Raw genomic sequence first — 15,317 nt, 5'->3', positions numbered from 1 at the left:
CTATTAAATCTATTTAAGCTGTTCAGCTATTAAAGCTTCAAACTGCCACTGAGACTTTTGGTGTTTTGAGTTTTGGTATCTTGAGTTTGGTGTTTTCATTAATATTCAGGGAAATTTTTGCCCTTGCTGTATCTTCTCACCTCCTTTCTTTGTTACGGGGCATCATGGAATATGACCCTCTCATTTTTTCTCTACCTTCGATGATGAAGTTCTGGTGATTAATTATGAATAGAATGCATTCTCCTTTGTTAATAGAGATATTGAATTCTGTTGAGAATTCTTCTGGGAATTTGTCACCTTTCTCACTCTGTGCTTTCAGGGTAGTAGGAAAGTAAGTAACATCCAAGCCAGTGGGCATATATTAATTAGAGTGTCGCATCCTGAATGTTTTGTTCCTTGTCACATTGAATATGTTTATTTTAGTGACTTCCACTCGGCATGTGAAAAAAGAACTCAGTCATTAGGCTTTGGGCTGGTCAGTATTAGACATACCCCAGTCCAGTCATTTGGCTCGTCATCATTCTTGGTGCCCTGTTCCATATCAGGTAAGATGGACTGTCTAGCCCTTAAAATAACTAACCTCCTGTTGATGAGCTATGGGTCCATTTCTGTCAACCTATTCACTTCTAGTTATATGTATTCCTACTTTCCCCTTTCCTGCATCTTAAACTTTGTCCTTTGATCTGGGGTTTCTCAGCTTTGGGCTAGGATCATGTGAGGGGTGAGTAAATGTAAGGTGCTTTTTTTTTTTCCAAATAAGTTTTAGCGATGCCATTTGTTTTGACATTATATTCCATTTCCAGATATGACCCTACCAACCCATATGTGTGTGTGTCGTGTGGGTGTATGCGGGTATATGTGCGCACACTCGCACATATACACATATAAACACAGTAAATAAGGTGGTTAAGCAAAACTGATTATCTCAGTGACTTTGCCTAAGAACACCTCTAGCATTTTGAAACTATAATAATAGATAACATTTATATGAGTAGTTACTCTGTTCCAGGCACTGGGCTAAGTGCTTATAATTGTTACCTCATTTGATCCTTACAACAATCTTAGGAGGTGGGTTCTATTATCATCCCCACTTTACAGATGACAAAACTACGGGTGGTACGTAAGATAGTGCAGTGGACCTGGAGTCCAGAAGACCTGAATTTGAATATGACTCAGACAATAGCCTTGTGTGTTCCTGGAAAAGTCACTTAAACTATCTCTGCCTGCCTCAGTTTCCTCATCTGTAAAACGGAGCTAATAATAGCATCTATTTCCTAGAGTTGTCGCCAGGATCAAATGAGTTTTTTGTAGAATGTTTCATAAACCTTAAAACTATATAAAATTCAGCTGTCATTATTATTATCATATGTAATAGTCCTTATTTCTCCACTGACGGGCAGCAAGTAAATTTTCTCATCCCTTCTCTGGACTTAAAATTGACCCTTATACTTAATGTTCATTTTTTTGTTTGTTTAGGAAAGCATCCAAAAAGGTTTTTCTTTTATCCCTTTGAAAGACATTCAGATAAGCAACACTCTTGTTTTTTTCTTTGCATGTTGGAATGTCCATATATGTGGCAGTTTGCAAGTCATAAAACCCTCTACGGATATTGTCATCGTTATTTGTCAGGTTTCTCATCATTATTTTTAAAGACATCGAGTGATCTCATTCATGTTTGAGATAAATGCAGGGAGATCCCCGAGCAGCCCCGGTGAGCCTTTATTTGGCAGGATGAGCTGACGGGATGCTTCTCTTTTTCAGGACCTGCAGATCGAGCGAGAGAGGAGCACATATAATATATCTGGAGGCTGCACGGCCCTCGTGGTCATCTGCCTCCTGGGAAAGCTGTATGTGGCCAATGCTGGTGATAGCAGGTAAGCATGTTGTCAGCTTTAGTGTCACCAAATGCGTGTGACTATTCATAATTTAGTACTTAAAAAAAAAAAAACAAACCTCACTGTTTGCTCACGTTCCTATCCTGAAATGAGGATGTTGGATTAAATAACTTCTAAGGTTTATCAACCTATAGATAAGTCTCTTCAAGGTCATTTCTTTGTATCCCTAGCACTTAGCATGGTTCCTGGCACATAGTAGGCACTAAATAAATATTAATTGGCTATGTTTATTTTATTCTTCTTCTACATATCCGTGTGTGTGTGTACATACATACATACGTTCTTTCTTCTTTGCTATGTAAGCTCTTTGAGGGCAGGGATTTCTCTATGTTTGTCTTCACAGGTGTTCAATAAATGCTTATTGATTGTTGATTGACAGGACAAGCCTTGCAGTCAGCTTTTCTCTCAACCACAGTACCTGAGATATAACCAAAACAAGTCTTCACATGTGTAGGTGAAGTTAAGTAAGACAGAAGATTCTCTGGATGATTTTTTAAAATGATCTGTGTGGAAAAACCTTGCTGTCCTCATTGAGTACAAAGGACCATGTCCCTGAGTTCCCCAGACCTTCTTCCTACTTTTCCTTGTATGTCCCTTCTTGTTCTTCTCAGCCCCGCTGGGACAGTTGGGTTGGGTGGTGGGTAGACCACAGGGCCTGGAGTCAGGAAGATCTATGTTTAAATCTGTCTTCATATGCTTTATTGACCATGTGACCCTGACCAAGTCATTTAACCCCGGTTGCTTCAGTTTCCTCATCTGTAAAATGGGGATAAAAATAGCACCTGCCTCCCAAGGTTGTGAGAATTAAATGAGATAATAGTTATAATATATATTAGCACGGTGCCTGGCACAGAATTATCACTATAGAAATGTTAGCTATTATGAACTATTATCACTACTCACAAAGCCCTTTGGAGAGTGTGAATCATTTATACTACAGAAAAACAGAATGAAATTTCATTTATCAGAGGAGATATTTGTAAAGTACTTAGCACAGGGTCTGGCACGTGGTAGACGCTTAATAAATGTTTGTCCCCTCTCCTCCTTCCGCTTATTTAAGTGTTACAAGGGAATGGACGTTCTGTGTGATGTGTGAATTTAAAGGTGAATAATGCTTACCACTTCAAATGATGAAACATGTTTATTGTAACCATTTTTGATTTATGGCCTTCTAAAACGTGTTATATATTCACCAGCATCTTTCGTAAACATCCAGTGTAGTTCTAAACTTTTGTTGGTGACTCAGGTCCATTTCTGTGATCAGGGTTTTTGGGATTGGTGTGGCTGTTTGTCGCAGTGGCTTTTTTGGAAGCGATTCGTTGGTCTTCTCCTTCGTTCTCATGTCAGTGCACTATTATTTGGGGTGCTGTTTTCCCTAAGTCCGTATCTACCCAGCAATCATGTCTGCTGCTGCCATAACCATGCAAGTTGTCAACAGGAAATCAGTCACAACTTTGCAAAACTTCCATGAAAAACTAGGTTTATTACAAGAGAAATGAGCATGCATGTGGAACCCTAAGCAAAAGCAGAGAGTTAACAATGCAAACTGAAACTTGTGTATTTATGACAGTAAAACAAAGGAAAGAGGTAGAAAGGGGAGGAGCCTGATGGTGGCCAAAGTGGTGTTCTTTTCCCTTTGAAACTGCTAGAATCTAGGAGTTTTACAGAATAAATCCTTTTATTAAGGGGATGTGTTGTATGAACTTTGGATTCAGCCAGAGGGCCACACTTGAGGACCTAGAGGGCCACATATGGTCTCAGGGCTACAGGTTCCCCACTCCTGTCCTAGACCATGAAGACAGAATGGTCTGCTTCTCTCCATGGGTCCCCAGCTGCACAAGCAGCTGCTCAGTCTAGTACAGACCAACTGAAGCTTGTCTTGACTCGGAAGGACACAGAGGGAGTCCAGCTTGGACTGCGGACAACAGATTATGGCAGGTGCGGAGCGTCATCCTTGACACGTTCAGGGCCTCCTGCACACCCTGGGTCCGTTGTTTCTGGAAAATATGGCAGCTCAAGAAGACAGAATAGGTTGGATTCAGGGCAACATATATGAGTCACACAGGGCAAACCAGCTCACCGTAAACATTCTGTTCAAGCCTGTGTTAGTTGACTTAGTCCTGAAAGTTTTATTCCTTACTGCGCATTTTCTTTTTTAATTTTATTCTGTGCACTTAAAAAAAAATGTTACAGTGACTGCCCTTCGTTCCTTTCTCCCTCCTTTCCTTCTTTTCTTCCTTCCTTTCTTTGATCCTCCTTTCCTCCTTTGCTCCCTCTTTCCCTCCCTTCCTTCCCTCTTTCTTTCTTTTCTTTCCTTTCTTCCTTCTTTTCCTTCCTTTCTTATGACGTACTGGTCTTTCCTCGTGCCTCTTTCCCTTAAAAACTAAAAAGAAAGAAAAGCAAAATCCTTCTAACTAATATAAATGGTCAGGCAAAATGAATCCTCACAATGGCTGTGTTGGAAAAATGTGTATCTCATCTTGCATGTCAGGCCCTTTTTACTACTCTGTTGGGAGGTGAATAGTATATTTCATCATTGATCCTCTGGAATGGCACTTGGTTATTATATTGATTGTAGTTCATAAGTCTTTTGAAATTGTTTTTCTTTAAAAATGTTACTGTTTAACTCATTCTCCTCATTCTCTTCTCTTCATTCTGTATCAGTTCATATAAATCTTCCCAAGTTTCTTTGAATCTAACATCTCCTGCTGCATAAAATTCCACTGCACTCACATAGCACCATTGGTTCATCTGTTATCCATTTAGAGGGTACCACTTAATCTATGCAAAATTAATGAGAAACAACACAGATAGCAAGCTTGGCCTCTGAGCTAGCAAGAACTGGATTGAAATTCTTCCTCTGAGCTCATACCAGCCATGTGACCTATCACATAAAAATATTTCTGTACAACTGATTTCGTTTGTAATCTCATGTATTTTATTTTATATATTTAAAATCATGAAACTGAGAAAGGCTCAATCTGACTTCCATGAACTGCCTGAGGGCTTCTGTGACATTAAAAAAAAAAGGTTAAAAAACCTTTATTTAAGTTTAAATTTGTCCTCATCTTATTGTCAGAGGAGGATCCTGAGAGGCACATATGCTTTCTGCCTATTTTGTCAATGAGGGAACCACAACTCAGAAGGATTTCAGTGATTCGCTGATGGGCACAGAACTGGTAAGTGTCATTGAGAAGTCTCTTCTGACTCCAAGATGATACTGCCTTTTATTGTACTTCATGAGTGTGTGTGCTTTGTACACTTTTTTACTTCCTTCAAAGTAGGGACTTCATTTAATTTTCTATCTGTATCCCCAGTGCTTGGTACATGGTAAGTGTTTAATAAATAAATAAATTCATTCACCATGTCTCCTATATACTCTTAGTCCATTTATGATTTGGAAACAGGGATTCTGAGAAGATTAAAATTGCTCCTATATTATTTTCTCATTAATCCTCTTTACAAGTAACTGATATTGTCCTGTTAACCATTTTTGACCTGTAACTACTTAAGTCATGCTTCTTTGTCTCTGAATGTAGTTCAGAGTTCAGCTGACCTGTAATGGATTAAATTTACAAAACTAGCTCCCTTACTCAAGGAATTTAACTGATTTTGGAGACTGTGTGTGAACAGAAAGGGAGTTTGGGCCTCATCTCTTTGCTCCACCAAGTTTCTTCCTTCAAGGACGTCTGGTTTGCTGGCCAAAAGTCTGAGCTACTTACTGTCTTGCATCTGCATTCAGACCATGAGCGCTTCTTCGCCTCATGAGAGAAAGGGGGGTGGGGGAGGGGGTCATTGCTAACCCCCATTGCTAAACTTTCAAACAGTCGTGTTGTTCCCTGCACCTCAGCTCTGTTATCTGCTCTCCTCTGTTCTTCGTTCTGTATTCCCCAAAACATATAAAAGGGGAATTGTCTTTTTGCTTGGTGTCTTTGACATTCATGGAGCCAAGCCATTGACCCATTTATTGACAGGTAGCATGCCCTAGCTAATAAATAAGATCTGCCTCAGTTTCCCCTTTTGTTAAAATCTCAAATGCAACAGGGCCTAGTGTCCCATATATATAAATTAGAATCACTAGCAATAATGTAGTCAGAACTCAAACTGAGGATCATAGTATAATTCTAGGGCCTTGGCGGGGAGGTGGGCTCATCAAGGAAGGATAAAGAATCATCTTAAATGTTCATGAGCTCAGGTACAAGTTCTTTGTGGTTTTTTGGTCAGATTGAAAAGCAGCCGAGCCAATGTGTAGGCATGTAGGTTTGAATCACAAGGAAAATGCAATTAACTTAGCCATTAACTCTGTTGTTAATGGTAGTTAATGGCTTAAAGGTATAAGAACTTTTGCTGAAATTAGGGGTGTTAGAATACAAAAATACCCAGGAAAGGTAAGTGCACTGATTTAAGCATACTTTTAGAAATTTGTACACATTATCACTTACTGACAGGCTCTAATGAAGGCAAGAGAGCTTAAAATTCAAACAAATGATTTGAGTTGGCAGTAGATGTGTGAACAGAGCCCTAATTAAACTAATGTACCATTTGTCCTTCTCTGCTGCCAGATAACTAGCTGCTATATGTTACATGTTGGCAGCTTTACCAAGTCAGAGAAGATATTATTGTAGGCCTGGAGTCTTTATGATTATTCCAATCAAACATGCTTAGATTGTAAGCTGTTGGTGGGCAGGAACCCTTTTTTTACCTTATATGAATTGTCACATTGTCAAACAACTGACCGATTGCAAAATACTTTGGGGGTTTTCTCCAGGAGTGGGCTGAATATGTACTGATCTATTATGCCCACTCTGGTCTCCCTTGCAATCAGTGGTAGTCATTTATAAGATGCTTATGGAGGGGGTAGGGGCAGAATGCAGCATCACTAACTAAGGCAACCGTCCTGTATGGTATTCTGGCCTCTAAACTTGGCACCTTGTTTAACCAGCTAAGCCATCCAGTTAAAAAGAGTCTCCTAATGTTGGACCTTCCAGCGACTGTCTGTTCACTTACAGAAATTCATCTATTGAACCCTTCAAAATGACCCAGCAGGAAAAGACTAGACTTTCCAGTGAGACAAATAAGTCTTTAACTGCTTAAAGCATAACTAGTCCCTTTCAATTTCTAGACTGGTTCACCTGAACCAACCTCCAAGAACAAGATTTCTTAACCTGGGGCAGCCTGGGACCTTTTTGTTAGAAGTGGAATTACCTGGAAATTTCTAATGCTGTATATTTTACTTTATGCATTTAGAAATATTATTTTGAGAATGAGTCCATAGCTTCCTCAGATTGCTGAAGGGCACAAAAAAGGGTTAAGAAACACTGTCCTAAAGGGATTGGGAGCAAAAATAAAAAAAAAAGTGGTCGGAGGTTTGTTATAACATTTAAATGAAAAAACATTCAGGTAATTTCTCTTATACTTTGGAAGTGGCAGGATAATTTTTGTGTTCTGGATGATACCACTTTTAGTTTACTTAATTTTTTATTTCACTCTACCAAAAACTCAGAAGATATAAGGACTGGCAAGATGAGATAATATGAATATATAAGGTACTCTAAGCAGGTCCTCTTTGAGGAAATTGATTTTGGGATTGCCAGTAGGGCAACACTCCCAATATTCCAGTGACTCTCCTGTAGTCTCTCCAAGACTCATAGTGACCCTGTGGTTCCATCATCCCTGCAGTGACTGAAGAACTCATTGTAATGGGGGGGGAGGGTGGTAAGGTTTAAACTCTTGTGCCCCCACGTCTCCAGATGCTTAGGCCTCAGGCAGTCTTCCTTGTTCTCTGAATGGCATATTGTTCAGGAAATCTCCCACCTTTTTTTTTTTTTTTTTTTTTAGAAAGGTGGGGCTTCTAAAGGCCAGATTCTCAAACTCTAGAATAGGGGAGCTTCTCTCTTTTTCTTTAGTCTTTCCATCCAACCTGATCCATGATTTTCTTTCTCCATATCAATGAGTGTATTATTGATTCCTTGCCCTTTCAACTGACTTTCCCTCCTACCTTACTGTCTCTTCCCTGTCACTAATCAAAGTTCCAATTCCTAGCACTTGGAGATCTTTTCAGATAATGGAGAAGGAAAAGTGTATGATACAGGAGTTCTATAATCCCCAGGGAGACAGGGAGAGGGGCAGTAATAACATAACATAACATAACGGTGTTATCCTCAAAAGAGAGTGGAGGATCGTTTTGTCACGGCACTTGGCTGTCTGTCCCATAGCCAGAATGCCTTCCTCCATATCTGCCTTCGTGGAGAATTCAAATAAACATGGAAGACCTAAATAGTCATTCAGGTAAAGAAAATAAATTCAAAGGACAATAAACTGACAAGTCACGTGAATGAAGACAACGGTACTCGGGGTAAATAAGGCCTAGTTCACGCAGTTCCTCCTTCATGAAGCCTTCCCTTCCATTCACTCTCTAGCCCAGCCATACTGCCCTTCTTCACCCAAGACACGCCATCTGCCTCCTCTGTGCCTTTGTTTTGGCTGTGTCCTGGACCTGGAATGCCCTCCCTCCTCACTTTCACTTCCACAAATCCCTGGCTTCCCACAGACTGCTTATGTAGGAGACTTTCCCTGGTCTTTCCCCTCCTAACCACTCATACCCCTTCCCAATCCTCCATTCCCCAGATGCTGGTGCCTTTTCCTCTAAGATTACCTTATATCTCTATTGTATGTACTTTGTAGATAGATGCATTGATACATAGGTAGATAAAAATTTGTCTTTCCTGTTAGAGTATACATTTTGTATCTTCCCAAGTAGAATATGACCTCTGGGAGTTCAGAAGTGATATCTGCTGTGTGTGTGTGTGTGTGTGCACGTGTGCATGCGCGTGCGTGTACACACAGGCGCTTCCAGCACTTAGCACAGTGCCTAGCGTATAGTAAGCATTTCATAAATACTCACTGATTGATGCTTAAACCAAAGAATAATTGCATCTCTTTGAGGACATTGCCTTTTTCTGACCCAATAAAATAGTGAGACATTCTGTAAAAATATTTCCAACCCAAGGAATTGTTTATGATAAATTTTGGATTTCTCTGTATAATCGTCTAATATTAGACCTTCCAGAGACTGTTAGTTTATAGGAAATTGTTCATCTATCAAACCCTTCACAGAATGATCCAGCAGGAAAAGACCTGCCTTTCCAATATCTCCTAATTTGACAGTGGTCTTCCTCTGAGTTCAGAATGCTTGATGTGCTTTCACTGACCAAATTAAATTTAAGGTTAACATACACTCTCTTTGTGAGATGGGTATAAAATGTGGAATAGGGAGGGGGCCAAAATAAAGCATCATTCTAAAAAGCTTGGGGCTCCAAGCTCTCCTCTCCTCTCCCTTCTACCTCTCCTCTCCCCTTCTCTTCTCTATCTCTTTCTTTCCCTCCCTCTGTTCTTCCCTCATTCTCTCTCTCCCTCTCCCTCTCCTAATCCCTTTTCTTTGTATCTTGGATCCCATACTTTTTACTCATCTACAGGGGCTGAGAGGAAAGGAGATGTAGGTACTCTATCACTTTTTTTTGAATGTCTACTCAGTGCTCTGTGATGTACAGCAGAAATACTGTGGGAGAGACAAAGGAATGATGAGGTGTAGTTCTTGATCCCAACAAAGTAGGAAATTGGTATAATGTGAGGTGGCACATCTGCCCAAATGAGTCCAAGAGAAGGATGTGACAGTGGCATCATAATAAATGTCATCTGTGGCTATTTACCAATAGATGGAAGGATGTCAATGTCAGATGATAGGTAGGAATGCAATAGCTAAAGGAATTTTTCTAATGTTTTTTGACCCTGATCCAGCTCTTTAAAAAGAGCTTCCTAAAAGGGGTGACACTTTGTGTTTGATTAGGTTGAAAGGAAAGAACATGCTTTAGGATGGCACCTGGAGAGCGTGTCTTTTATTCAGAGTGAGAGAGAACAAACTCAGTATATGAGAGATAGAGGGGAAAAAAAGGTATCCAGTTATCCCATCCCGTTGTGGTTTCAGCATATGAGACTTTTGGGTGAATTTTGCAGAAGCTGCAGATGACACGGAAAGGCCAACAGACAACAAAGAAAAGGTTTAGAAACTCAGAATTGCATAAAATATATGTATATTATTGTATAACATAAACATATTTTATCTTTTAATGCCGTGATAATTCAGATTTCTGTGGTATGAAGGGAGGGCCAAAAAAGTTTATGTGGATATTCTAGATCGCGAGGCATGCCACATCCCTAACCCCTGCGACGTGGAGGAGGTAGCTGTGTCTCCTTACCCCACATCTGTGTCATTGCAAAGGGACTGCAGATCCACATGCACACCAGGACTCATTTTCTTCATTTAGTGTCAGTCTCATATGTAGCATGACTCAGCATAATATATTAGCAAATATACATCTGTAGTTCCCACAGCGTCTCACACATCTAGTACTGTTTTTACAATATAGACAGAATTAGCATAATGAAGTCGATAAGATAGCCAGCCCGGAATCAGGAAAACCTGGATTCAGATATTCCTGGCTATGTAACCCAGGGCAAGCCAGTGACATGCTCAGTGCCCCCAGGTAAGGAAAGGGCAGCTGGATGGCTCTGTGGAAAGAGCTCGTAGCCTGGAGTCCGGAAGAGGGCAGTTCAAATCTGACCTCAGACTTACTAGCTGAGTGACCCTGGGCAAATCACCTCACCCTGTTTGCCCTGGTTTCCTTATTTGTAAGATGAACTGGAAGAAGGAAGGGCAAATCATTCCAGTATCTTTGCCAAGAAAATGCCAAATGGCAGTCAGAAACTGAACCACAACAGCCCCCCCAGGCAACTCTCTTAAGACCATGATTGTAGAGCAGGAGCGCCGTTCTGCCTTGGTGGGAGTTTCCACACGCCAAGCAAGTGACAGGTCAGATTTTTTTTTTTTTAAGATGCTGTTGTGATTAAGAAAATAAAAACTGAATTAAAATGTTACTGAATTTATAGTAGCTTTTTGGAAACATGTATTTCCTCAACCCACTTTTAAGTAATTACTTTTAAGTAATAAGTAATTTAATCTTTCAGCAGCACAAAAAAAAAGATTTAATTCTTAAGCATTTATTAAGCACCTATTACATGCAAGGCTAAACTGTGAGGGTAACTGCTAGTCTGGATCACTTTTAATCAAAAAGAACTGGTTCCTGAAGTAATAATAATACCAAAACATGGATATAGTGCTTTAAAGTTCTGTAAAATGCTTTACTAATATTATCTTATTTGATCTTCACAAGGCACATATAAGGCACGTGCAGTTCTTATCCCCAGTTCACAGATAAGAAAACTGGTAGCGGTTGATGGATTTGCCCAAGGTCGCAAAGCATCTGAAGCCCAATTTGAACTCAGTCTTCCTGACACCAATTTCAGTGCACTATGCCATGCTCTACTTTTATGTAGAAATTAAATGTGGGGAGCAAATAACCCTAACATCTTAAGGATAAATGAAGAGGGGGGAGAGCTTGGGTCAATAGACTGACATGGATTCCAGGCTTTGGAAGAACAGACTTCAAAGAATTTAGAGAAAGGAGGGTGAGATCCTGCAGTCCAAGATTCTACCAAGGAAATCAACCCAAATGAGATGAGATGTGCAGAAAAACAGTATTCTGACAGTACAAGTCTAAAAGCTCTTAATTTGGAAGTAAAGGCAGAGAAGGGTCTTGCAAGCGATAAAGCTTCATAGGGAACTCATTGACCAAAGCAGATTTTTTTTAAGACAAATAGAAAAGATAGAAGCAAGAGGTTATAATTCCATGACTGCAAAAGCTTGGCATAATGTTGTAAGGAGAATATCAGGCAGGCTAAAGACCCAAACTCACTGCTTATATTGAATGCTAAGGATAACAAGTGTTGTTTTGTAGCATTTTTCAAGTTAGGTTGGGGGTGAGAGCAACATCATGGAAGAGATAGGACTGCTGCCTGGAATGCCTCATTCCCAGCCTCATACAAGCTCTCTCTTCCTTCTTAATTCTCCTCCCTGCTGTATGGGGTGTCATGGAGGTGTAGCACCTTTGGTGTGAGGGCTTGCTGAACCCTTTTCAGGGTTGCTCATCCACCTTTGGTGCTCTCACCTGTAGCATCCTCAGCGGCCACAAATCAGTAAATCATCCTGCCAAAGGGGCTAAACCAAGTTGGATGTAACTGGAAGGCTTCTAACCCATTGGTGAGCTAAGAGGATGTCTATCCCAAGCATGTCAAGATTTTCCCTGGCAGAATGGGTGAATAAGAATAATTTGTTCCAGCAACCATGAAGGCAGTGGAAGCTGGTGCTGTGGAACATTTAGAGCTTAGTCAGACTTGGAAGATGCCAAGGGCGTCCCCTGTATACCGGGTCACTGAGGGTCATCTTGACTTTTCTCCTGCGGCTGGAGTTGGATGACTCAGGAAGAGAGAATGAGCCTGAGCACTTTGCACAATAAAAGAGGTCATTGTCCTCTTCCGAAACAAAGGAAGAACAACAAGTCATTCTCTACATGGAGTATTTTGAGTAAAGACTTAAAAGGGTCCAAATGAACCTAGAATTCTAAATCTGGAATCAAACTTAACAGAAGGCAAGAATTAAATTGGGTTTTCCAACATGAAAAACAAATGCTTTTGTAAAGTGCGTCATATCTTGTGTATACAGTATAGAACTCCAGACCATTTTCCAATGTATGAAAAAAAACCCTATAAGATAGGGGGAAAAAAGGTTTAACTTCTATACATCTTAGAAATAAATCTGGAGCTCCATGTGAAATAAATATATTTTAAGAAAACTTAAATGGATATTCATTGTAGGAAGTTCTACCTTGAGTAGTAAAATGTTTTTCTGAATTCAGTTAACTCTAACATACATACATCACCAAAAGCAAATAATCAACTCAGAGTAAAATATTAACTTTAATATATACATCAGCTAAGCACTTTTACCCTCGTAGAAGATATCTTTGTTGAACCCTTGGCTGGAGCTCCACCATCCAGGGGAATCCTTTCCCAGTTTCTCCCTCATGGCCTCCTGTTCAAACTACCTTGTAACACTATATTTATTCCAAATATATTTATGTGTGTACTTACTGCCTCCTCCATTAGAGTATAATCTTCTGATGAGATGAGATTATTTCATTCATTGCATTCGTAGGAAGCTAGGTGTTGCAGTAGATAAAGAGCACTGGACCTGCAGTCAGGAAGACATGAGATCAAATCCAGCCTCAGAAACTTAAGAAGAAGTTCGGGCAAATCACTTAACCTCTACTTGCCTCAGCTGAGAACTAGAAAATGGGGATGATAGCACCTGCCTCCTTGGGGTGTCGTAAGGATCAAATGAGATTGTAAAGCAAAGCTTTTCAAACCTCAAAGTGCTATATAAATAAATGCTAGCTATCATACAATGAATTCCATTGCTATGATTCCAGGAAGGGAAGAAGGGCTGGATCAGTACCAAGCCATTATCACTATCTGAAAAGTGCACTTCAAAATGCAACCCCTGGTTCCCATATGAAGAAGGACAAATATATGCAGTGAGAGATAAAGCGAGTTAAATGGTACTACAAAAGTCATGTACCTTTGAAGATTTAAATAAAAGATTCATATGACTGGCATATAGAAGATAGCAAATAGACACTGGTAATTTTTCTCAGTCATTTTTCCATCATGTTCAATTCTTCGTGACCCTGTTTGGGATTTTCTTAGCAAAGATTCTGGAGTGGTTGGCCATTTCCTTCTCCAGCTCATTTTACAGATGAGGAAACTAAGGCAAGCAGGGTTAAGTGACTTGCCCAGAGTCACAGAGCTCATAAGTGTTTGAGGCCAGAGGTGAACTCAGGAAGTTGAGTCTTCCTGACTCCAGGCCCAGCACTCGATCAACTGTGCCACCTGGCTGACCATATTGGCTAATTAGCCAGAAGGATATTTCTTTTCTGGGCTTGTGAGTGGTTTATTTTAGTGTGTCATTTTTCTCTTCTTTGTTGGTGATGAAGTGATAAGTTTAATGTCAGAATTACTTTTTTTTTTTAAATTCCCCTCTGTCATTTTAATTTTCATTGTCACCATTAGTTATAGAAGATTTGTTTCCAGTTGCAGCCTAGATTGGCCAAGACAGTTAATAATTAAAGACAACAGCAATATTGTGACTGTTTTCATCAGAGACGCACAGTTAGAATAATGAGGAGTAGAACGCGTCAACAATACACCTAAGTCTTTATTTTTAGAACGCCCTTCAGGAAATACCATATTCAATTGATGTTAATAAGAAAGTAGGTATTAGCTAAATAGCTTACAACCAAAGTAAGCCGGCAGTGCTCTGCTATTGAAGTTCAGGTATGTGGGTCATATTTATAGTCTGAACATTAAAGACCTGTTCTTGAATAGGCCTGTGTTGTGTCTCTCTAGTATATTCTGAAGACCTGAATTCTCGACCTGACTCTGTCCATTGTTGGCCTTAGACAAGTCATTTTAATTCTTTGTGTTATTTTCCTTATCTCCAAAATGGAAGTTATAATACCTGCCCTATCAACCTTGCAGGCTTGGCTAGTCAACGTGCATTTATTAAGCACCTGTTGCATATCAGGCACTGGGCTAAATGCTACAGGGATACAATTAAAGGCCAAAGCAGCCCTTGATCTCTAGGAGTTTGCTTACATTCTGACTCAAGGAAGACACCATGCAAGCAAGTATGTGCCCCTAGGATATAATTGGATAATGTATGGAGATAATCTCAGAGGGAAAGCTGTATGCAGCATTGAGAGTTTCTTGCAGAAATTGGAGTTGTGAGAATCAAATAAAGTGTATCTGAAAACATAAGGTTTTGGAAGAGAAAGTGACTGTGGTATTACTGCTCGTGGCATGAGTTTCAAAGCAACAGAATGATCAACCAGACATCTCAAACTGGCCTTAGTGTTACAGATCTAGGATAGATCTGTAGTTATGGTTTTTCAATGAAAAGTAGAGACATTGCAGCATACTACTATATAAAGGGCTGGGCCCAGAGTCCTAGACTGGAAGTGAGGAAGCTAGGAGTTCAGATTCTACTGTGTGTGTGTGTGTGTGTGTGTGCGCGCGCGCGCACACGTGCCTGCATGCATGCATGTGTGTGAGAGAGAGGAATCCCCAATCTGAGCCCATGCAGATATCTTCTAATAATAATGAATTGCATTTTATTTGTCCTTATTATAAAAAACACTTTGCACATATTATCCTATTTGGACCCACAACGGCCCTCTGAGATAGCATACGGTAAGTATTCTTCCCATTTTTTTTAAAGATAGGTGGACTGTGACTCAGAGAGTTTAAACAATTTGCCCATCGTCTCACGGCCAGTAAGTCTCAGAAGCAGGATTTGAAACCAGGCCCTCTTGGCTCAAAGTTTATCATCCCTTCCACCATGCTGTGACACCTGTGATACGAAATGGTGCAGTCTCATGTTAGGCTGCGTTAAATGAAGCATCCTATCCA

The 15,317-nt window shown here is 40.1% G+C and overlaps 1 protein-coding gene across 1 annotated transcript in view; it reads left to right on the top strand.

Moving 5' to 3' along the window:
• PPM1H (protein phosphatase, Mg2+/Mn2+ dependent 1H) overlaps positions 1-15,317 on the top strand; it is a 311,176-nt gene that overhangs the window by 162,638 nt on the left and 133,221 nt on the right. The window contains exon 4 of the mRNA XM_072655253.1: positions 1,762-1,874. Coding sequence (XP_072511354.1) covers positions 1,762-1,874 — 113 coding nt within the window. The remainder of the gene's footprint in view (positions 1-1,761; positions 1,875-15,317) is intronic.

Source organism: Notamacropus eugenii, chromosome 3 (assembly GCF_028372415.1).
Source record: "Notamacropus eugenii isolate mMacEug1 chromosome 3, mMacEug1.pri_v2, whole genome shotgun sequence".
NCBI classification, from domain to species: Eukaryota; Metazoa; Chordata; class Mammalia; order Diprotodontia; family Macropodidae; genus Notamacropus; species Notamacropus eugenii.
The sequence above is the reverse complement of the archived record's forward strand: the minus strand, read 5'-3'. Positions and strand labels throughout refer to the sequence as shown.